This window comes from Lissotriton helveticus, chromosome 5_1, assembly GCF_964261635.1.
Source record: "Lissotriton helveticus chromosome 5_1, aLisHel1.1, whole genome shotgun sequence".
Classification (NCBI taxonomy): Eukaryota; Metazoa; Chordata; class Amphibia; order Caudata; family Salamandridae; genus Lissotriton; species Lissotriton helveticus.
In genome coordinates this window covers 491,662,325-491,686,553 of record NC_136065.1, presented here as the reverse complement: position 1 = coordinate 491,686,553, position 24,229 = coordinate 491,662,325, and the positions used below count along the sequence as shown (strand labels likewise).

The 24,229-nt window shown below is 38.2% G+C and overlaps 1 protein-coding gene across 1 annotated transcript in view; it reads right to left on the bottom strand.

Annotated features, from left to right (window-relative positions):
• LOC144754688 (protein-arginine deiminase type-3-like) overlaps positions 1-24,229 on the bottom strand; it is a 417,320-nt gene that overhangs the window by 196,005 nt on the left and 197,086 nt on the right. The window contains exons 8-9 of the mRNA XM_078642811.1: positions 23,116-23,219; positions 21,470-21,581 (exon numbers count right to left, since the gene is read on the bottom strand). Of these exons, the coding sequence (XP_078498937.1) occupies positions 21,470-21,581; positions 23,116-23,219 (216 nt within the window). The remainder of the gene's footprint in view (positions 1-21,469; positions 21,582-23,115; positions 23,220-24,229) is intronic.

The window sequence follows — 24,229 nt, the reverse complement described above, 5'->3', positions numbered from 1 at the left end:
ACCGACTCGTACGAACTGTGTTTTCAACGTAAGTTGGCAATTTAAAGACATTTTGCAACACAACTATTTTTAAAGTACTGTACTGTGGATTTTTATCTTATTTGGTCTTGTTTTAAGTATATAAAAATATTGGATATTCTTCTAAACAGGTGTGGTGTCCGTTTGTAGTGCTTACACTGTATTACTGTTGGTTATGTGCAAATGCTTTACACACTGCCTCTAAGATAAGCCTGACTGCTCGTGCCAAGCTACCAAGGGGGTGAGCAGGGGTAATTTTAGGAGTGTAACTCCCTTATCCTGACTAGAGTGGTGCTTTCTGCCTGGCTTTGGTGCAAACAAGAAATCCCATTTCTTACAGTGACGCCAAACGTTATATGATAACACTTTATATAGATGACTAATAAGACGGATCTAAATTTCATTCAAATCCATTGCATGGCGTCTTATCTTTGACAAATTCAACAGTAGTAGACATAGGTAATGTACTTCCCATCTTGTTAATTTCTGTTCAACTCAGCAAGAAAGCTGGGACGGCGGTGTCCCTAAAGTACCACAATAACGTGATTTTTCTTCTTCAGGCGACATGTTTCAGTGAGTTAACAGCTTATCACGGACATGTGGGTAGCTGAAGCACAGTAGTTCGAGTCTTGAAAAAGCAAACTGTCTCCTATCGTTTTGCTTTGAACAATCAAGCAGCAGTAAATAAATTGTGCTACAGTAAACGCTGAAATTTGTCATTAAAAGTATGTTTTATCCATTGTGCCTTCGATGCTAATTTGCTTGCTTTTGTTTTGAAGGGTAGAGCACGTTTCTCTGTTTAGTTTTAAACTTTACATCTCGTGTACTGACAGCAAGAGATAACCAATTAGAAAAAACGATTTCTTTATCTAGGAGTTTGCAAAGAGTATTTAGATTTAGGAGTAAGTTGTAAGTTATTTCAGAACTACAATACTAATGCCATATTAAACGGCTTTTCTAATTGTTTTTATACAGCAACTGGTTTGGAATAAAACATTTTACTTAAATATTTTGTTGCTACAGACACTATGGCTTCATATTCTATTACATAGCATATGTTGGTGCTCTCCAATCAGGTGAGGATCACCTAATGCTTGTTAAATACGAACCTGCAAGTGGTACGGATATTTCCATAGCTGTTACCTTAACCAACTGAGTTTTTTTTTTAGCGGCTTAGAAAGCCAACAATCCACAAGGAACTGAAATTTAGAGAGCAATTTTAGGTTACATAATGCAACAGTTCTGAAAAAGCAGGTATTCTTAACTAATTTAAGGCGTATTTGTAGACTGTTTTTCTTTTTTGATTTTCATTGAAGGTAGACTATTATGTATGTTTTAAATGGTCATTCGTGTCTTCCTTCTTTGGCTGTCCATTGGAGGTAGCTTTGTATCCCATCCTTTTCCATCTATTTTAGGCTCTTTCATTGGATGACTTTGTTGTATGTTTTAATGTTCTGCTTTGGATTGGCTGTTTTACTCCTTGTTGTTCGGTTTGTGTTCCACCCTAGGAGCATAGCTATTTTACCACGGATTTGAATGGATGAGTGGATTCCTTCCACTACAGATGTCAATGAAATATTTTTCTTTTTACATTTTTTTAACATATTTTTTATTACCAACTGACTTTTGGCACTCAACAACTGCATATGGCCTTCTTAAGTTCTTCCAGGATCTCTTTTCACTTTCTTGCCTTTCAGTCCTGATCATTACCTCCTCCTCTTATTTTCCTCATCTCAGTCCTTACTAATGAGGCTGCTGCCTCAATGGGTACGCCACAGTTTTCTTTTTTTCCACCATATATTTACCCCCCTTTAACCATAGTTTGCCCTTCTAACTCAGGAATAAATGGAGAACTAAGGAAGTTGGACTTTCTGCTTCTTTTGGCTCATCTGGCAAGAGGTGATTTCTAAAGTGAGTTATTTTAATAAAAGTGACTGTGCTGAGCCAGCGCTTATATTGATGTATTAAAATGTTTTTAAAGAAGCCATAAACCTGTTCTAATAGTCCTGCGACAAAGGTTTCCCGCCCAGTGGCATTCCTCCAGCTGTGCACAGAGATTCTATTCCAAACAGCCAGGTGTTGTTATATTCCTATGTGCAACTAGCTACAGGAACTCGCCTCTGAATGTGCATCAACCTCAATAGCAACATCAGAAAAACCCCTCGGTTTAACGAAGTATCAATATGCGAGCCTGAGCAAACGTATTACTGCTAAATCCCATTGCTAGCAACTCCAGCTACTAAAAATAAACCATTAGTTTCTGGGCAGAGGTTCAGGCCTTGAATGCTATACTTCACAAACATGACTGGCACCCCTGAGCCCAGTACAGCATGGTGCAGGCATTGATGGCCTGTAAGCTAGTATGTTTTACCTATATGGCTAGTCACCTGGGAACCCCAGTTCAGATACTACGGAAAAGAGATATCAATTGAGGAAACAGTGTCCTGAAACAAGTTGTCATTGTACCCAAGTTTAAGAAGCCCAATACAAAACGAAAACATTAACTGGTTGCAAATACGGTGTCAGCAAAATATCAAACTACCACACCTTTTGAAAGCATTCAGGAAGATTTGAAGACTTGTGTATTCGAAATGTATCTGTCACTTATTCAAAAGGTATGTTTTATTTAAGGAATTGTGCATTGTACATTAATTGAACGTCTGAAATGATTTGCATTTCCAAATCTATTCAATCAAATGAATAATAAGCACCCACACTTACTTTCAACTGCAGAAGGAGGAGGAGAGGGCAGAAAAGTAGTAAACCAGAAGCTTCAAGAGTTCCACTGAAGACACCATGCTCTACCATCCCCTTGCCGGCATGGTGACAAGAGTTTGGTGATGCCCTTGATTGAATTAAATGGGATTTAGAAACACCTGATAGTTGTTGTCAAGGGGAGCGCTTTCTACCACCCAGTAACGATGGGCCTTGTTTGGAGCCCACTTCACAGCACTATAACTGCACAGTAACAACACCAGAGTATGGTGTGAGCCCCTGATCCACGTATTGCCCAGAGGGTTTGTATACATAAGACTTCTGGAACTGGACATCTGTTCCACAGCTCTGTATCAAAACAGGATTGTGGCTAGGAAGGTCAAATCCCAAAAACGGATGAGACAGAATGTCGTTACAGCAATATTGATGAACAAGATATTGAAAGGTAAGTGCACAGAGGGAGGTATGGCTTTACTATTCTTAATTCCACATCTACATACCTTTACGAATATATATATATATATATATTTCCAACTCTTGGTCACCCTTTCCCTGGACCAATTCAAACGGAGAGCACACCAAGCCATGTTACGCAGTCCATATAGCCGTATTTATTTTCTCGTACTGCAAATTAAAGTTAACAAACGCATTTCAGCGTTGCTGCCTTCGTCATTGTTAACGTGAACAGGAATCCGTGAGTTTAAATAAAGTTGTGCTTTACAAACATCGTGATTATGGATAACAGGGTTAAACCCACTAGTGTCATTAGGACCTGGGTAATTATAGGAATGGAAGACAAGTGGTCCAAGACAAAAAAACATAAAAATTCAACAAATCATTCACGAGAAATTTGAACAGCCACGCTAATGCATGCAAAAAAGGTTTAATCAGTTCTGTATTTTTCTGTACATTAGATAATGTTCATAATGTGTAGTTCATTGCAACTGAGACAAAATGTCAATAAACATAGGTGCCCACATTCACAACGGGAAAGGGAGTGAAGGTGAAGTGAGGGAAAAGATGGGATCACGTAACAGTGAGAGTCATTCGGTGACACAAGATATTACAGATTTTGGAGAAACAATACACATGGTCCCTCTGGAAACACCAAGGGCCAAGAAACAAAAGCGCTCAAAAAGAGTCCGACTAACAAATGTAACATCACAGATCCAAAATCCCTGATAACCATTAATGTTCTGCTTGGGATAGGGGATTTGGTCGTATTGAATAAAGTCGACGTTTCGACCCGTGAGAAAGGTAGGTAAATGATCCTTACACGGTGGGTCTTCTTCAGGACAGTATAAGTTGTGGGCGGGCAACCTCCTACAAGGTAGAGAAATTTTTCATTACATGCTGAACACCAGTCATGTTAATCAATAAACATAGAAGGTGGATCATTAGGAGAGTGACTAGAGCTATTAAAAACATGTTGTCGAAAAAGTACTCCGATTGAAATATAAAATGAGGGGTGGACAGATTATTATGATAAATCAAAGGGCATCTTAATAAAATCTCATCCGAGAGTTGAGGCAGAAAAACCACCTCTTGGATACTCAAAAAGAGAGGAAGGTATCATCTTTTTCCCACAGACCACAAAAGGGGCTCTCCCCCCTAAATTAAATACATAGACATGGTCTTGCTTACCACTGTTGTGTAGTGGTAGCTGTACAACGTCAAAGCGCATGGATTGGCGTCTCATCCAAACTCACACTCAGATTTTTCTGTCTGGGTATAGAGATAAAGAGAGGCAATATTGAGCCAAAGTATTTACGGAAAAAGTCAATAAACTAGAAGATAATCAACGGGAAGGTGCTTACCACTTGTCCTCAGATCGGACAGCCGAAAGAGTTAGGAGACAAAGGTTCTTAAGTTGTGGGGTCGTACCTTGATGGAGGGTAATTGTTATCTCGAATTTGAAGCCTAAAGATATGCAATGAAAATAGGCAATAAATATCCTGACGGGGGTCATTGTACATGTCTAAGTTATATGTTAATGGCCAAGTAATTAAAGAAGGATAAACATTCTTCCTTACATTCTGTCAGATGGTAAAAGTGGCGCAAGGTCAATATCAATATACCACCTACATATAAATGGAGGACAGATAGTATTCCATCCAAAGAGGCCTGTGAGGGCACATATTAGTAAAAGTATCTCCTATGCTTAATGATGTATTGTGGTCAAAAAAACAGATCGTCGTGGACCATCTTAGAAAGGTTTAACAAAGATGTAAGAAAAAAGCAATTTACCATTAATCATCAAATTAGTCAGAATCACGATGAAAATCCTAAGTAAAATCCTCAATCAGAAGGTATTGGGTATGTCGTTTGTTTGGGCCTGAGAACATAAAAAACACAGCAGGCATTAGTATTCCCGCCTTATGTTGTAAATTGGTCGAACCCCCTGACTTCATTTGAAAACGACATGATGTATTGAGGAAAAGATTGTTTTTTTGCTTGACGGCGGCTGCCTGGCAAAACTCAACAATTTATTTTGTGCTGAGGTATGTGCTGTACATTACACACGTTTCTTCTTGTGTCCTTCCACCAATTTACAACATAAGGCGGGAATACTAAGGCCTGCTGTGTTTTTTATGTTCTCAGGCCCAAACAAACGACATACCCAATACCTTCTGATTGAGGATTTTACTTAGGATTTTCATCGTGATTCTGACTAATTTGATGATTAATGGTAAATTGCTTTTTTCTTACCTCTTTGTTAAACCTTTCTAAGATGGTCTGATGGAGCGGGATAGAAAACAGAAATCTGTTTAAACCCGTGAAGTCACACTTCCATAAATAAATTAATAATGCTAACAACTTGTGCTGTGTGTATAATAATTCAACCTAGTTTAAAGTTGCATTTTCACAGAACACGCGGGAAACTAACATGTGTGCTCATAAATGTGCATTATGTTGCATTCTTATGTATGTGGAAAATAATAAATTAATCTTGTCTATTGTCATGTCATAACTAATAGCAGCTGTTTTTGAAATAATGGCATGTGCTTATTTTGCTTCCCTTGTCTATGTGATGTCATTTCTACTATTCTAGGTGCACATAAGGTTTTATGGATTTATGAAGACTGGTAGATATAAAATGCTGCTTTATTTGTGCTTTACTGCTAGGTAATTTAGATTAATGGGTTAATTATTAGCAATGATGGGAGGCAACAGAACAAAATGTATTTCTTTCATTAATTATTCTTTGTGTTTGTTTATATAATAGTTTTACAAGTGAAGCTTAGAGATGGCTGCAGAAAATTAGTACCCTTTTAAAAGTGGCGCAGGGACAGTGGCGCAGAAAATTGACGCTTTCTGAAAGAGGCCTAATGATGAAAATGGCTCAAGTGAAAATAATTCTGAGAAGGATGGAAAAGGCCTCTGAGCTTTTATTTTGAAAGGTTTTGGAATGAACTGCTAAAAAGATGACTTTTTGGAGAAATTTGCTAACGTTTGCTAACGTGCCACGGGAGTTCAGAGCTGACTAGCTCAAGGTTAAAAGGAAGCTGTTGCTACAAAATGTAGCAGCCTAAGGAAGAACTGCCAAGACTTCTAAATGAACAATGGACTAGTGAATTTGCCCGGGCATGTAAGAAGGAGGTGTCACAGTTTACTGTGGTACGAGGTGGCTCAGCCAATGGAGAACTAGAATTCGTCTGCTGGAATGTGAAAAATAGTTAGCTCAGCTCAATTTAGGGTATAAGAATAGGTTCAGAGAACACATAGTTGGCTTACGCTCGAGAAAATCTGGAGGACGATGTTATGCTGATGGACTTTACACGTGAGGACAGGAGTTTTTATTAATTACTTTATTACTAAGTGATGAGGGTAGAGACAGAGATAGTTAGGATTTTGGAAATGCTTAATTTTACTTATTCCTGCTAATGAATAATAATTCTTGATTTATGCTCTTTTTATTAATACTGAATAAATCTTTCTTTATGACATTTTCTAATGCTTGTTTAATAAAATACCAAAACCTAAGTTTTTCTAGATGTGTTTAAAATAAACTTTCTAAAATGACAAGCTGGTCTTGATTATTGCAGATGGTTTAAACAACTATATTTAGATCTTATCGCCTCATGATTCAAGCGCTCTATTGTTGTTATGGGCCTAGTGTTGTAGTGTAAGTTTTGTGGTAGTAGATAGTGTCATTTGTGCAATATTTTGGTGAGAGCGCTGGATCAATTTCTGGTAGCCATCGGACGGTTTTATATGTTGTTTTTTGACATACATGTTACATGCATGATACTTATATGTTGGTAAAATCATAGGATTAAGTTTTAACACATGTTGAGTTTGTTTATTTTGTGCTATGTGTGTACCGGTACAAAAACTGTGTGATGAGAAGGTAGTCATGCAGAATATCTGATCTGTTTCTGTGATATCGCCGAGTATCACTGTTGGTATCGCCGTGTACCAGAAGTATTGTCGCCGTGCAATACAGTGTTGTCGCCGTGCAACACAGTTTTAGGGCTAGGTGTGAATCTTGTATAGTGAGGGTTTTCTAAGAAATTAGAGCAGCATGAGAATAGGGACAAAGCGCCTTCCATAAAACTCACTGTGATAAGAGTATTAGTTATATTCAAGCTTGAGTGAAGGGTAGGGTAATGTCGGTGCATGATTATCTATAAACAGGTGAGAGTCCTGTACGGGTACATGTTTTATATCTATAAACAGGTTAGAGTCCTGTACGGATAACGGTGTTATTTTGCTAACGGTGCATGATTTCTATAAACAGGTGAGAGTCCTGTACGGATTTCATGTGTGTCTGAAGTTAGGGAATTTTCAGTGTGAAAGTGCGAGATTGTTTTGTAAGGTATGTTCAAGTGGAACTCTTAGATACTGTCACTTCGCGGTGCGTTCAGAGGAAAATGAGTTCATATTTTACGTGTTAGAAGGGTAGGGTAAGAGTTGCTCTACTGGCAAATGGAAATTATCCTTAGTGTGAATAGCGCCGACTATTCCGAAGTGTGGATACTTGAATGTATGTAAACTATCCTAATTAGAGAAGCAGACAGATGAGTTTCGTTTTATGTATTCACTAAAATGTACCAAAAGTAATTTTAAGGTACTTAGGAAAGTTCAGGATAAAGTCTGTACCATTCTAAGACTTTTTATGATGTTGTGCAGTGTTTAAATACATTTAAAAGCTCTGCACGCTAATAAAATTCAATTCAAAAGTGTTCAGCATAGTTGAAAAGTATAAAAAGGTGAACTGTGCTATTTTAAAACATTCAGGAGCATTTTAGAATGTTCTGTGTTAATTAGGCTATAATTAAAGTATTCCACGTTGTTAATCATTTAGAAGTAAGTAAAAAGTAATCAGAATTAATTTTATAAACATTCCTCACTTTAAATATAATAATAAATTGTTCTCCGTAGTTTAAAACGATTAAAATGTGCCCCGATCGAAAATTGTAAGGGAGGGGCTGATTTTGCGAGTGAGAGCGTGTGGGGAGAGACTGCAGCTGCAGCTGCTGTATACGTCATCGCCCTGCCGCGCTCTGATTGATTAATATGTCTGGAATGATAAAGCAAAGCAGTGCTCTTATTGGCTGAGGCAAAGTGAAAGGCTGCGTTGTGATTCGCTGTCAGCGCTCCTGTGTTTTTAGTGGTTGCCTGCCGAACATTTTATGTACATTTTATAAGTGTCCCCAAGTTTATAATACACACACAAATATAGTAATAAGTCCCCGTTTAGTTTCCTTGTTGGAGGCGCTGTTGTAGAAAGGAGAAGTGTATTTGGAGCATTACAGTAAAAGTGTTCCCTGATTGACTGAAGCGTTACTGTGATGCTGTAATTGGCTAGGCGTCCGTTTTTGTTTTCTTGGTTGGAATCACACTGTTATTTCTAAAGATAAATGCGTGCCATAATCATAGCGCACTGCGTTGCAACCACATTTTGTGAAGGAGGGGGGCTGTTAAGGAGCGAGTGGGAGAGAGAGCTGCCTGCAGCGGCTCCCTACGTCAGCCGCCGCGCTGACATTGGCTAAAAAGCTGTCGCGTCATTGCTAGAGCTCTGCTCTCATTGGGCAAGGCTTCGGCGAGGCCTCCATATATTTTTACAATTGTGTATACTTTGATAAATAAAAGACTGTACTTATAAACATTTTTACTACGATTGAGATCATATTGCATTTTCGAAAGGGTGGCGCTGTGATTGGTTGCAGCATTTTACCAGCCGCGCTCTGATTGACTAAAGACGCCGCAGTGTCATAATCAAAGCCGCGACATGATTGGGTAAAACACCATCGCGTCATAAGAAGAGCCGCGCTCTGGTTGGTTGAGGCATCGCGTCATCATAAAGGTGGAGCTGAGTTTGTTATTGGGCGAGGGTCTGTAACCATTCGGAAGAGCAGCGCTGTAATTGGTTGCCTGGAGTGTTGCGCTGAGATTCCCTGAAGCTTTAATACCGCTGCCGAGTTTGTAAACATCTCGGCTTTCAAAATAAATGCGCTGTGATCGCGCTAATAATAAACAATACGTGTCTCACTGAGGAGGTACTGAAAGGCTGTAATATAAATAAAGCGAGCGTTAGCAAGCAGCCAAGTGCAACAGAAACGAGGCGGTGAATGAATAAGAGGATTGGGAGACTCTCTTGGGAGTGTGTTTGAAACGAAGGAGGCAGATTTAGAACTGGTTATTGGGGGGGAGGTCTGAAGATTTTACAGCAGTATGATTAAATAAAATAAAAAGAAAAACAACATCAAGCTTTCTTTTTCCCACAAATATTGATATATGAAGGTGTAAAAGTGCAAATAAATAAATTTTAAAATATACCTAGTCACATTTAAGTGTTGAATAAATATTTTATATTATTGTTTTGCAAATACATAACATTTTTTAGGTTTATTAAAATTAAAAATACAGGAAATTAAGGCAAAACAAGTCAGGTTTTCTTTTTTCACAGGTATACGTTGCAGAAGGTGTGTAAGTGAAAATTAAGTACATTTAAAACACATGTAATTATATGTTGGTATTGTTGTTATAAATAAATATTTTGCGTTGCTACTGTTTTTGCAAATTAAAATTTTTCTTTACAGGTTAATTAAATTTAGTGATACAGGTAAATTAGGAGATATAATTAGATTGACCAAATTATAAGGTTTTTCTACACCTGATAGTGTTAAATTAATTAATTAATTAATTAGCAAGCGCTGCAAGGCAAATTTAGAGAGTACGTTTACCGAATTATATAAAGAGAAAGAAAATGTCTTCCTTATATAAGAAAATGAAAAAGGTTGTTGCCAAATGCGAGAGTAAATTAAAAATTCCCAAATTAGTGAAAATAAATAATAAAGGTGTCAGAGTAGAAATTATAGATCAGTGTACAATTGATGTTGTAAATATGGATCAGAACAGAAATTCAAGAAGACCCCCAGAACAGATTAATGTAACGTCAAAAGTGTCAGATCAAACTGATAAAATACCAGCTCAGACTTTTTCTAAAATTGATGCGATAGAAAAGCATGATGAAATGCTTAGTACTTCTGGAATTAATATTCCTGATCATGTGAATTCAACAAATAATTTAAAGGAGTCCATGAAATATATGGAAACAGAGATAGTCCATGTACTTAGAAAAGATGAAATTAATTCCGCAATTTTAAAGGTCCCTTTAACTGAAAAGGTTTATTCTATTGTATTTGAAATTGAATTAATAGGGATTGTAACTCAGCAAGAAACAGAGATGACTTCAGTTCTGGTAAGTGAGAAGTCTGACATTGACCTAATTGAATTGACACAGTCAGACGAGTCAAAATTATGTTCAAAGGAAAAGGAGATTGAGATAAATGAGCTAAATAAAGAGCTACAAATACAGCGACAGGTATTGATTCAGCAGAATGAGATGGCTTCATTGCCATTGCAAATTTTTGTAAATGAACAGAGAGACAAAACAGATATAGAATTAAATAAAGAACAAGAAAACAGTCTAAAAATAATAGATGCACTTCCAGAATATTGGAATGAAAATGATGTTCTTTTAAGTGAAGACATCAAAGTGAAGGACGTAATTGATCAACAGATTAAAACATTGACTTATGCAGGTTCACTTTTCAGAAATGCAAATTTAATTAAAAGGTTGATTGATGATATACAATTGGCAGAAAGGTTTGCTGTCGTGATATGTGCAGCATACAAAATAAATGATGAACATGCTTTGAGTTCACTAATACTAACAGCAGTTGAAACATGGCAGGGAGTCAAAGACTTTCAAGATGATGCAACTCATGAGGAGAAAAACACATGGTTGAAAAACACATGGTTGAGTGCAGATTTTAGACAGCGAGATGAGAATGAGATTTTGTCACACAAAGATGGTAGAGTAGTTTTACCAAATAGCATAATTATTGACATGGACAGAATGTGCCATAAAATTGTAGAATTTCTTTACCAGAGGTGTCTGACTTGTCAGCAAGTGAACATAATTAAGAGAACAGTTGTGAGATTGGGAACAGAATTACAGGAGAGTAGTTCATTGACCAGATTACAAATAGATTTCTGTGAGATGGCACTGCATGAAAAACTGTGCTACATTTTTGTGATTTACTGTTTGATTACAAAATGGGTTGAAACATTTCAGATGCGTCATGATAAAATTACTGTTGCAAAGTTATCAGATGGCAAAAGACATATTGAAAACAGACTGCTCCAATGTACAGATAGAACAGAAATTTCAGATGTTGAGGAGCATGAGAATGTTACTATAAAAGACAGAGATGCAAAAATGTGCCTAGATGCAGGTACAAAGTGGATAGATATTCTTCCACTTGTTTTGATGTTTCTGAGAATCACTACTGATAAAAAGACAGATTTAAGTCCACGTAATATTATGATGGACAAGGTCATGAGACAGACATTCATACCAGAGGAAAGAATGATGCCTATCAATGATGGCATCAATTTTGAGAACTGCAGGAATTTATCAGATGAAATGATTACTGTGTTTGATGAAGATGAAACTGAAGTGCAAACAAGAGAAAAAGAGCAAGTACTTGAATTGTTACCAGGAAAAAGAATCAGGAAAAAGGTTCGTCTAAAAAGAAATTCTCTAGTGCCAAGGTGGCAGAAAAGGAGGTCAGTCAGTCTTGTCACAACAAATGCAGAGAAGTGCAAAAGACTGAAGGGGTGGATTGACACTGGCCATACTTTTCGTGTATCTACACCTGAAAATCCTGATGAGGATAGTGTCACAACTGCTGATTCAGATTCTGAAGAAGAGTCTGAAGAGAATCCAGATCTTGAAGATCGACAAGTTGGTCGACATCTGGAGAACATGAAAAGAAAACAAGCCTTGATTGAAGAAGACTTGAAAGTTGTGACTGAAGACTCAGAAAATGGTGGAAATCTGCCAGAAAAAGAAGCAGAAGAAAAATGTGATCAGATTGTGATTCAAGACCAGGAGAGTATTGAAAAGCAGGAAAGTAGCTCTGAAAGCAGGAACAGGAATTCTGAAACTGGGAAGTTGAAGGTAATTGAAGAAGAAAATGAATTGCCAAGTACCAGCTACAAAGATGACGTTCCTAACGGAGTGAAGTTGCTGAGTAAAGAAGTGCCTGAGTCTGAAGTTGAAATTTCTGACACTGAAACTGATGAGAGTGATGAAGATTCTCAAATAAGAAAATTCAGAAAAGGAGCTTGGAGAACAGAATGTAATGTGACCAAGCGGAAGAAGAAATTACTAAGAAAAAGTGATAACTGGCCAGAAGAAAATGTAGGCCTAAAATTCAAATTGAGATACAGATCAAAGAAACAGATTGAGGCAGGAAAGAAAATAGAAGTGATACCTGTAATGGAGGTAAATAGTCACAGTCAAAAAGTGATTGAAAAGAATAGTGACAATGATTGAAGTATATACCTGTTAAATTTTAGGTTTTCTGTTTTTGGCATAAGGCTGAAGAAATCTTGTTAGATGACACAAGGTCGAAGAAATTCTGTCAGCTGAAAAATTAATTTGTGACATTAGGTCGAAGAAAAACTGTTAGAAGGTTTAAAGAGTATAAAAAAAAAAAAAAAAAAAAAAAATTGAAAAAGGGGGTTGTTAGAAATTTTTAGAAAATGTAGGTAAAATTTTTAAGGTAACATTTTTAAAATTTTTGTTTTATTTTTCTTTGCAAGCTTAATGAAAATATAATTCTGCTTTGGTTAATTTAGGTTATTGTTCTTTTTGAATTTAACAAGGAGAAGTTTTAGGTTAAAAAGACAAGCAATGATACTGACATTTTATTAGTTATAGTTTTTGCAACACTTTTATTGAAGCTTAGTTGCATGTTACACAAGAGAATGAAATAGAACTAGAGGGGTTTCTTAAAACTCAATATGAGAAAAGTAGATAAACTGATGAGATAAGTCTTTAGAAATACTAACACAGGTGAAATTGAATCATGTTCATCTTAGATAAAATTTTTGCTAAAATATTGGGTGGTGGTGTGGTGATTTGTTAATCACCAGATGAGGGAGTTGATGGAGCGGGATAGAAAACAGAAATCTGTTTAAACCCGTGAAGTCACACTTCCATAAATAAATTAATAATGCTAACAACTTGTGCTGTGTGTATAATAATTCAACCTAGTTTAAAGTTGCATTTTCACAGAACACGCGGGAAACTAACATGTGTGCTCATAAATGTGCATTATGTTGCATTCTTATGTATGTGGAAAATAATAAATTAATCTTGTCTATTGTCATGTCATAACTAATAGCAGCTGTTTTTGAAATAATGGCATGTGCTTATTTTGCTTCCCTTGTCTATGTGATGTCATTTCTACTATTCTAGGTGCACATAAGGTTTTATGGATTTATGAAGACTGGTAGATATAAAATGCTGCTTTATTTGTGCTTTACTGCTAGGTAATTTAGATTAATGGGTTAATTATTAGCAATGATGGGAGGCAACAGAACAAAATGTATTTCTTTCATTAATTATTCTTTGTGTTTGTTTATATAATAGTTTTACAAGTGAAGCTTAGAGATGGCTGCAGAAAATTAGTACCCTTTTAAAAGTGGCGCAGGGACAGTGGCGCAGAAAATTGACGCTTTCTGAAAGAGGCCTAATGATGAAAATGGCTCAAGTGAAAATAATTCTGAGAAGGATGGAAAAGGCCTCTGAGCTTTTATTTTGAAAGGTTTTGGAATGAACTGCTAAAAAGATGACTTTTTGGAGAAATTTGCTAACGTTTGCTAACGTGCCACGGGAGTTCAGAGCTGACTAGCTCAAGGTTAAAAGGAAGCTGTTGCTACAAAATGTAGCAGCCTAAGGAAGAACTGCCAAGACTTCTAAATGAACAATGGACTAGTGAATTTGCCCGGGCATGTAAGAAGGAGGTGTCACAGTTTACTGTGGTACGAGGTGGCTCAGCCAATGGAGAACTAGAATTCGTCTGCTGGAATGTGAAAAATAGTTAGCTCAGCTCAATTTAGGGTATAAGAATAGGTTCAGAGAACACATAGTTGGCTTACGCTCGAGAAAATCTGGAGGACGATGTTATGCTGATGGACTTTACACGTGAGGACAGGAGTTTTTATTAATTACTTTATTACTAAGTGATGAGGGTAGAGACAGAGATAGTTAGGATTTTGGAAATGCTTAATTTTACTTATTCCTGCTAATGAATAATAATTCTTGATTTATGCTCTTTTTATTAATACTGAATAAATCTTTCTTTATGACATTTTCTAATGCTTGTTTAATAAAATACCAAAACCTAAGTTTTTCTAGATGTGTTTAAAATAAACTTTCTAAAATGACAAGCTGGTCTTGATTATTGCAGATGGTTTAAACAACTATATTTAGATCTTATCGCCTCATGATTCAAGCGCTCTATTGTTGTTATGGGCCTAGTGTTGTAGTGTAAGTTTTGTGGTAGTAGATAGTGTCATTTGTGCAATATTTTGGTGAGAGCGCTGGATCAGGTCCACGACGATCTGTTTTTTTGACCACAATACATCATTAAGCATAGGAGATACTTTTACTAATATGTGCCCTCACAGGCCTCTTTGGATGGAATACTATCTGTCCTCCATTTATATGTAGGTGGTATATTGATATTGACCTTGCGCCACTTTTACCATCTGACAGAATGTAAGGAAGAATGTTTATCCTTCTTTAATTACTTGGCCATTAACATATAACTTAGACATGTACAATGACCCCCGTCAGGATATTTATTGCCTATTTTCATTGCATATCTTTAGGCTTCAAATTCGAGATAACAATTACCCTCCATCAAGGTACGACCCCACAACTTAAGAACCTTTGTCTCCTAACTCTTTCGGCTGTCCGATCTGAGGACAAGTGGTAAGCACCTTCCCGTTGATTATCTTCTAGTTTATTGACTTTTTCCGTAAATACTTTGGCTCAATATTGCCTCTCTTTATCTCTATACCCAGACAGAATAATCTGAGTGTGAGTTTGGATGAGACGCCAATCCATGCGCTTTGACGTTGTACAGCTACCACTACACAACAGTGGTAAGCAAGACCATGTCTATGTATTTAATTTAGGGGGGAGAGCCCCTTTTGTAGTCTGTGGGAAAAAGATGATACCTTCCTCTCTTTTTGAGTATCCAAGAGGTGGTTTTTCTGCCTCAACTCTCGGATGAGATTTTATTAAGATGCCCTTTGATTTATCATAATAATCTGTCCACCCCTCATTTTATATTTCAATCGGAGTACTTTTTCGACAACATGTTTTTAATAGCTCTAGTCACTCTCCTAATGATCCACCTTCTATGTTTATTGATTAACATGACTGGTGTTCAGCATATAATGAAAAATTTCTCTACCTTGTAGGAGGTTGCCCGCCCACAACTTATACTGTCCTGAAGAAGACCCACCGTGTAAGGATCATTTACCTACCTTTCTCACGGGTCGAAACGTCGACTTTATTCAATACGACCAAATCCCCTATCCCAAGCAGAACATTAATGGTTATCAGGGATTTTGGATCTGTGATGTTACATTTGTTAGTCGGACTCTTTTTGAGCGCTTTTGTTTCTTGGCCCTTGGTGTTTCCAGAGGGACCATGTGTATTGTTTCTCCAAAATCTGTAATATCTTGTGTCACCGAATGACTCTCACTGTTACGTGATCCCATCTTTTCCCTCACTTCACCTTCACTCCCTTTCCTGTTGTGAATGTGGGCACCTATGTTTATTGACATTTTGTCTCAGTTGCAATGAACTACACATTATGAACATTATCTAATGTACAGAAAAATACAGAACTGATTAAACCTTTTTTGTATGCATTAGCGTGGCTGTTCAAATTTCTCGTGAATGATTTGTTGAATTTTTATGTTTTTTTGTCTTGGACCACTTGTCTTCCATTCTTACAAACATCGTGTGCATAGAAAGTGACAGTGTGTTTCAGTAAACATAAAAAACGGAATCAAGGAATCACTTCATTGTGGCGGCCATCTTACAATAGTCAAATCAAACATCGCAAATATTAATCTATTTACAAAATCGTTATGTACATATGTGGATGTCCCTTTATTTACAGACAACAATTGAATGATTTCATAAATTTCATTCGAGTAATTTGTGAGTTGATTCACTCCCAATACCAATTCATTACTGATATTTATGTTTGCGGTTAGTAATAATTTCTAATGTATACTGGCCCGACATGCGTGATTCCAATGTACAAGAAATGGATACTTAAATTGTGCCCTGAATGGGCATGTACTCAGACAAATTGTCCTAAACATTTGTTGTGACTTAAGATATGAAAGGGAATAGGAAGACAGGGGAGAGAAATTAGAGGATAAAGAAAGGTGGGGGAGGGCCATTGAGAAAACTTTTTGCTTGCATCTATTCCTCAATGTGTGAATCATCTCCGACATTGAATGAGTGTCTAGCCTATGTGAACCCACATCTCTTCCTCGTTGTTAAGCCCTCTCTGGATTTTAGTTTGGTGCTTAATGATATATTTAGATTCTACTGTACGGAGCCTTTTAACCAAATCTCCCCGTCTTTCTGATTTGGTAACCTGATCAAGGATGAAGAATGTGAGTAGGTTGCTGTTACTTTGATGTTCTTTTTCAAAGTGGCGAGCAACCGGATAGTTATGATCTTTATTGTTGATGGCTCTCATGTGCTCCAAGATTCTATTTTTAGTGGGCTTACTGGTGCTCCCCACGTATTGTTTTCCGCAGGGGCACACAAGACAATAAACTGTAAAGTCTGAATTACTATTTAACAATTTGGAGATGGGGGTTTTGTCTCTTTTCCAGGTGTGAAGTAATCTTTGACTTTGTGGCAGTTTTTACATGCTTTGCATTTCATGCAGGGAAAAAATCCCACAATGGGGGCAACTTTTTTCTGTTTCGACTCATAATGGCTATTCACTAGGTGATCTTTCAGTGAGTTTCCCTTTCTGTATGTTACTAAGGGATTTTCAGATAGGAATTTGCCTACTACATTATCTGATTGGAGAATATTCCAATGTTTTCTCAAAATTTGAAAGACTTCTAAGGACTTTTCTGTGAAGTTTGTTATCAATCTAACTTTCTGGTCCTGGATCTTAGGTTTATCTAGCAGTAGTTCATTTCTTGCGATTGTTTTGCATTTTGTTTCTGTCTGATCCAAGATACCCTTACAGTAGCCTCTTTGTTGGAATCTCTTTCTTGCTTGTGTTTTTGCATTTTCACATTCCTTTTGGGTGGAGCATTTACGCTTCATCCTGAGGAATTCACCCAAGGGGATAATAATGACTACACTTCTCGGATGGCAGCTTCCCGCATGCAGGATGGTATTTCCTGCTGTCGGTTTGCGGAACAAGGCAGTTTCTAAGTTGTTATCTTCTACATAGACTGCCTGGTCTAAGTAGAAAACTTCCTTTTTACTCATACTGCTAGTGAAGTTGAGGTTGTATTGGTTGATATTTAGGGCCTTAACGTATTCCTCAGCCTCATTTTGTGTGCCACGCCATAAGATGAAAAGATCATTGATGTAGCGGGTCCACAGTGCAATTTTGTCCATCCATTTTTCATTGGTACCCGCCCAGGCCACGTGCTTCTCCCACCAGCCCACGAATAGATTGAATAAATTAACTACTGCTAGATAAACCTAGGATCCAGGACCAGAAAGTTAGATTGATAACAAAGAAAAGTCCTCAGAACTCTTCCAAATTTTGAGAAAAAATTTGAATATTCTCCAATCAGATAATGTAGTAGGGAAACTCCTATCTGAAAATCCCTTAGTAACATACAGAAAGGGAAACTCACTGAAAGATCACCTAGCGAATAGCCATTATGAGTCGAAACAGAAAAAGTGGCCCCCATTGTGGGATTTTATCCCTGCATGAAATGCAAAGCATGTAAAAACTGCCGCACGGTCAAAGAATACTTCACACCTGGAAATTGTTAAATTGTAATTCAGACTTTACAATTTATTGTCTTGTGTGCCCCTGCGGAAAACAATACGTGGGGAGCACCATTAAGCCGACTAAAAATAGAATCTTGGAGCACAAAATCAACAATAAAGATCATAACTATCCAGTTGCTTGACACTTTGAAAAAGAACATCAAAGAAACAGCAACCTACTCACATTCTTCATCCTTGATCAGGTTACCAAATCTGAAAGAGGGGGGGATTCCGTACACTAGAATCTAAATATATCATTAAGCTCCAAACTAAAATTCCAAGAGGGCTTAACAATGAGGAAGAGATGTGGGTTCACATAGGCTAGACACTCATTCAATGTCGGAGATGATTCACACATTGAGGAATAGATGCAAGAAAAAAGTTCTCAATGGTCCTCCCCCACCTTTCTTTATCCTCCAATTTCTATCCCCTGTCTTCCTATTCCCTTTCATATCTTAAGTCACAACAAATGTTTAGGACAATTTGTCTGAGTACATGCCCATTCAGGGCACAATTTAAGTATCCATTTGTTGTACATTGGTATCACGCATGTCGGGCCAGTATACATTAGATATTATTACTAACCGCAAACATAAATATCAGCAATGAATTGGTATTGGGAGTGAATCAACTCACAAATTAATCAAATGAAATTTATGAAATCATTCAATTGTTGTCTGTAAATAAAGGGACATCCACATATGTACACAACAATTTTGTAAATAGATTAATATTTGCGATGTTTGATTTGACTATTCTAAGATGGCCGCCACAACGAAGTGATTCCTTGATTCCGTTTTTTATGTTTACTGAAACACACTGTCACTTTCTATGCACATGTTTGTAAAGCACAACTTTATTTAAACTCACTGATTCCTGTTCACGTTAACACTGACGAAGGCGGCAAAGCCGAAACGCGTTTGTTAACTTTAATTTGCAGTACGAGAAAATAAATACAGCTATATGGACTGCGTAACATGGCTTGGTGTGCTCTCTGTTTGAACTGGTCCAGGGAAAGGGTGACCAAAAGTTGGAAAAATACTCACGCACCCCACCGTGCGTAGAGTAAGCACCCGTGGTATCGTGGAGCAGCGTTTGGTGGAAAGGAGTAAAGGAATATATATATATATATATATATATATAGATAGATAGATAGATAGATAGATAGATAGATAGATAGATAGATATATATTCACTGAAAAAACCATAGGTTTCAGCCACGTTATAGTTAGGAATTAGCATTTAAAAAACCTTAGAAATTCACTGAAAAAAACATAGGTTTCACACATGTTATAGTTAGCTGGACATTTCAGTCATACAAAACCATTAAAATTCCCCCGTTATAGTTAGTTCAGCTAACTATAACTTGCGCACCCGCAAACCACTGCTGATGACGTCACATATTACATCACTCCTGACATGGTCAGTGACATGACATCTCAAGTGACATCACTGATGACATCACTGATGACAACATCCTCCGGCACGATGCTGGTCTTTTTTTTTTTTTAAGAAGGGGCCTGGCCTCTCGTTGGGGACTGTGGGGGGGTCCCCAATCCCCCCACGGTCCCTGCCGGCTCCACACGTCCAGCGGGAGTCGGCATTGCTTTTCTACATGGGGAGTAGCTAAGATGCTGCTCCCCATGTAGAAAAGCAGTAGTCTTTGGTTTTTGGAAGAGGGAGCAGGTTTCCTGCTCTCTCTTACAAAAACCAAAGCAGTTTGCTATGTTAGGGCGGGAGACGCGAGGCTCCCGCCCTACCATAGCAAACTGCAGTGTCCCGGGGGTTGGCACCCCGGAACACTGCAGGAGCCAGCCCTGGGGGTGGCAGTCCCCAGGGCCACCACAAGGCTCCAGGAGGGCGGCTGTGCTGCCCCCCTCCCAACATTTAAAAGCCCCGGGGAGGTGGCGGTCCCCGGGGCGTGTGGGGGGCTTGAGCCTCCCCACACAGGTTTTTTTGTTTTAATTTTAAAAAAAAAAGCCCAGGGTGGTGGTGGTTTAATGTTAAAGCCCTGGGGGTTGGCGGTCCCTGGGGCTGGGGCGCCCCTCTGAGCCCCCCAGTATTATTAAAAAAAAAAGAAGCCCCGGGGGGTGGCGGTCCCCGGGGCTAATTTCAAATACAGTACGCTTCGGATTTTTGTTTTTTTTCTCCAAGGGATACGCGTATCCTACGAGCTTCCCGCGATTTCTACCCTGCCCCCTTTGCGTCTTTTGCGCGCTTGTTTTTCAGTTTTCTTATGCCTCGGTTCTACCGAGACACAAGATGGCTGCCAACACTTCCTGGTTTGGAGTGTTGACAGACAGTTGACAGCCAATTAGCATGCAGCTCGTGCTCGTAAGGGTACGCCCATGATCCTCGGAGGATACGCGCACCCTACTTCGTTCATAGATATATTTATGATTTTACTTTTGATTTTCTCAGGAAATACTGCACTGAATTACATCATTTAACAAAAAGTGTGATCTGTGAACCAAACTCTACCTTTTTGCCAAATTTGGTGTTTTTCCGTTCAGCAGTTCGGGCTGTAGCTGCGCTTAAACGTCCCTATGGAAAATTGCATTGGGAAAACAAGTTTTGGGACCCCCTTTTTTCTCGGCCCTCGCTTGATGAATCACCCCGAAACATTCAGGATAGGAGCGGAGCAGAGCGGACCATCTTCTTGGAGAATTTCGCAAAGATTCGTCGACCGGCGCCAAACTTATTCCAAATAGAATGTTGCGGATTTCCTATGGAAACTAGGTCCTAACTATAACTACCTACTGGCGACCGCCATTAGATAATGTAACGTTTGTGCGTGAATGCACGTTGGAGTGGTAATTGGATATATATATATGAGAGAGTTTGGCATAGAAACTATTTAGAAACAAAACTTTTAATAATTTGTCCCTTAATATTGTTGCAACAATATTCTGTCCCATAGATATTCAAGAATCGATATTCCGAGACCACATCTCAAAAACATCAGGTGAGCCAATGCATCTGCATGGTTTGCCCTTAATATATTCCACCCGTTTCCCTCATGTTCGGAGTGACTTCAGGGACCATGGCCACAACTGCATCAACTTTATTCCTTTTACCACCCAGGGAGATGTTTTTCTAATATGCTGCTCTTCTACTATCACCAATGAATAACATCCATCATGCCTCAACCTCACAACCAATCATTGAATAGTCACATTTCGACCGACGTCAGAGAAGTTGGCCAAGCACTTAAATCAGTTTTGCAGACTAGTCCTCAGTGTGTTGTCTTCCTTCGTGTGCCCCATATAGGAACAATGACCATATCTATTGAAGATATTAAGACTAATTTGTTGGTGGAATAACATCTGTGCACTCATAATTTGGCAAACGTTGTCATATAATTACCTGCATCCAGCGATCTCCACAGTTAATCCTTGTTGGGCAGATTGTCAACTTGCAGTTTGCAGTCTTCACCAGATCTGTGAACTGCTTCAGAAAAATGCTGTTATCAGCCACACTGTGGGAGCAAATTGAACAAGTTAAAAAATTGATCGACGGTCCAGCAAACAAATCAGCTTATTAGTAAAAGTTGTCAACATACATAAAAGTACCTCCAAAAATTATTGCTGGATGGAGAAAGAAGCAAACCAATAGATTATATTACAGTGAGTTCGATTTTGTCACTATGTCAAAGAGAGAAATGTGTTTTCCCACAAGCTAACATAGCTTCAGTATGCCTACAGGACAGATTATGAAGTGGGGGTTCTGATGTTTCTCCAATGTTTCCACTTTAAATGCTGAATCATTTCACTTTGCAATAAGTCCCAAAGAGTGAGAATATTAAATCTCTGGGACAGGCTCTGCCCTTACTGGCTGCTCACAGAGAATGGGTGTTAGTTTTACCAACAGGATTGTCCACAGGGATGGCTTTATTGAATCCCTAGGGCAGATCATACATTGTGTAGCTAACCGGCCTACAGAAAAGTGGGAAAAATAAATTCATTCTGACCTATCGATCACATAATAGAGGGGGCTATAATCTAGTCGAGAACTTTAGCCAAAGGTATTCCACTTTTAATCACCTCATAGAAAGTGGTTTCTTACACCTGCAGTCCTAGAAAGGTAATTCATCAGTCTAAATTATTACAGAGTTGGTTTGATTAAGCCTCAGTAACAAGGCACCAACGAAAGAGAGAGAGAGAGAGAGAGATAGAGACAGATAGATTTATTCCATCCATAGAAAATGCTGAACCACAATATCTTTGTTGAAATAGTGAGGATAGAGAGGAAACAACCATATGCAAATTACTCCTCAAAATGCTAAGCCACTACCCCGCTGCATGGAAGCGCAAGAAACCTGAGAAACCTTCAGCTTTATTAGGCCACATCAGTGAGGTGCATTTTGTGTGTTACAGCACAATGAGCTTCAGGACCCACATCAGAGACTAATCATCCCACTCAGAAATACACACTGACAAGGACAAAAAGTGACGGATGGGATGCTTGAGTTTTACTCAACCACTGGTAATTACTATGGGCCCATTACAGTCCCTTGTCTTTTTACTCACTGTGACACTAAAGACATGATCAGCCAGGCTTCTTCTAAGGAAGATAGTTCTGAAGCTGGTTAGTACAATTTTAGCCAACTTCTGTAACATCAGACGAACTAAAACACAGTGGAATGGGTAGCACAGAGACAAATTAACACTTGTTAAGATTAATTGAAATATATTGAACAATCACCTTTTGGTAAGTGAGTCACAATAAGCAGTGTGGGTATATTTAGACATGGATATCAAGCTCACTGTGATACAGGCTGCACTGATGTCCTTAACAGCCAAAAAAGCCTTTCATGTAGAAAACTGCCTAGCAGTAGGGGCGAGACAACTCTGTGGGGTAGGATCAATGCGGATTTACATATAGATGGTCACCATGTTTAACTGTATCATTAGAATGAAGTACTTCCACAATAATTACCAGGGATTCAGAGTAATCAAGTATTTTGTCCCATCACTTTTTTGCTGTTCATCCAAAAAATTTGGTACACTCACCTGCAGACATACACTTCCAGTGGATTCAAGATGTTTGGGGTCATTATCCATGGAGTCATTCGGAAGACCGCAGTTCTTGTACATAATGGGACATCTGGCACGTTCTGAAAAGCCAAGCCAATAGGTGAATGTGGATTCTTAGATGTTATTAAGACAAATTATAGAGTGTGAGCTTAGCAGTTGTTGGTCTAGGGTATGCATTCTGAGACCTTTAGTATGATACAGATTACCCATGCTAAACATTCAAATGCCTGTGCTAAACATATTTCAATTGCCCATACTAAAACGTTTTCAAAGCAAATATGTTTGATTAATTCTCGTAGACTTGATATACTACTTTTCCACCCACTAGAATTTGAAAAATACTGTTAAGTGAACCCTAGCCTTATTAATTAAAAAGGAGAGCTCACTTTAAATTGTTCAGAATTCAATGATCTTCAGCTTAGATGGTCTGTTGTACACAAATGTCCTTTCTTACTCACTCATAGTGCTTAATTTGAGACACTGGTTTCTGGTGCTGGGCACCAACACTTAATTGTCAACACAAGCACTTATGACAGGCTTCCATATGGTGGAGCTGTTTGTTTAATTTAAGTTGAGAAGAACAGTTGTTTATTGAATTCATATATATTAAAACTACTAATACCTGCCTCCCATAGCCAGCCTTCTTATAAACTTGGGGTCCTGAAATAGTCTGAATTGTCACGAGTGTAGGAGTATGATGATCCATCGTTGTGAAGGTACTGTTATCAGCGCTGGCAGGGGCAATGGGTGGTTAAAGCTGCAGTATCCTCCTGAGGAGTGCCTTGCCACTTATTTTACAAATTAATCACTGCTCTCTTACCAACTCACATACCTTTCATCCAGGCTGTCCTAATTTCTTGGCGTCTTAAACCATTGATAAGAGGACTAAATCATATGTAATTACGAAAAAGCAAAATCTATGATTATAGGAAACTGTCCGGAGCTCCTCGATGTCCGGTTCTGTGGATTCATCGATCTTTTTGTATTTAAAAAATAAAAGATAAATGGCGATGGAACAAGTGTGTGTCAATATAGTAGATGCTCAAAAAGAGAAATGATATATGTTGTGATCAGACATAAAAAATCAGAT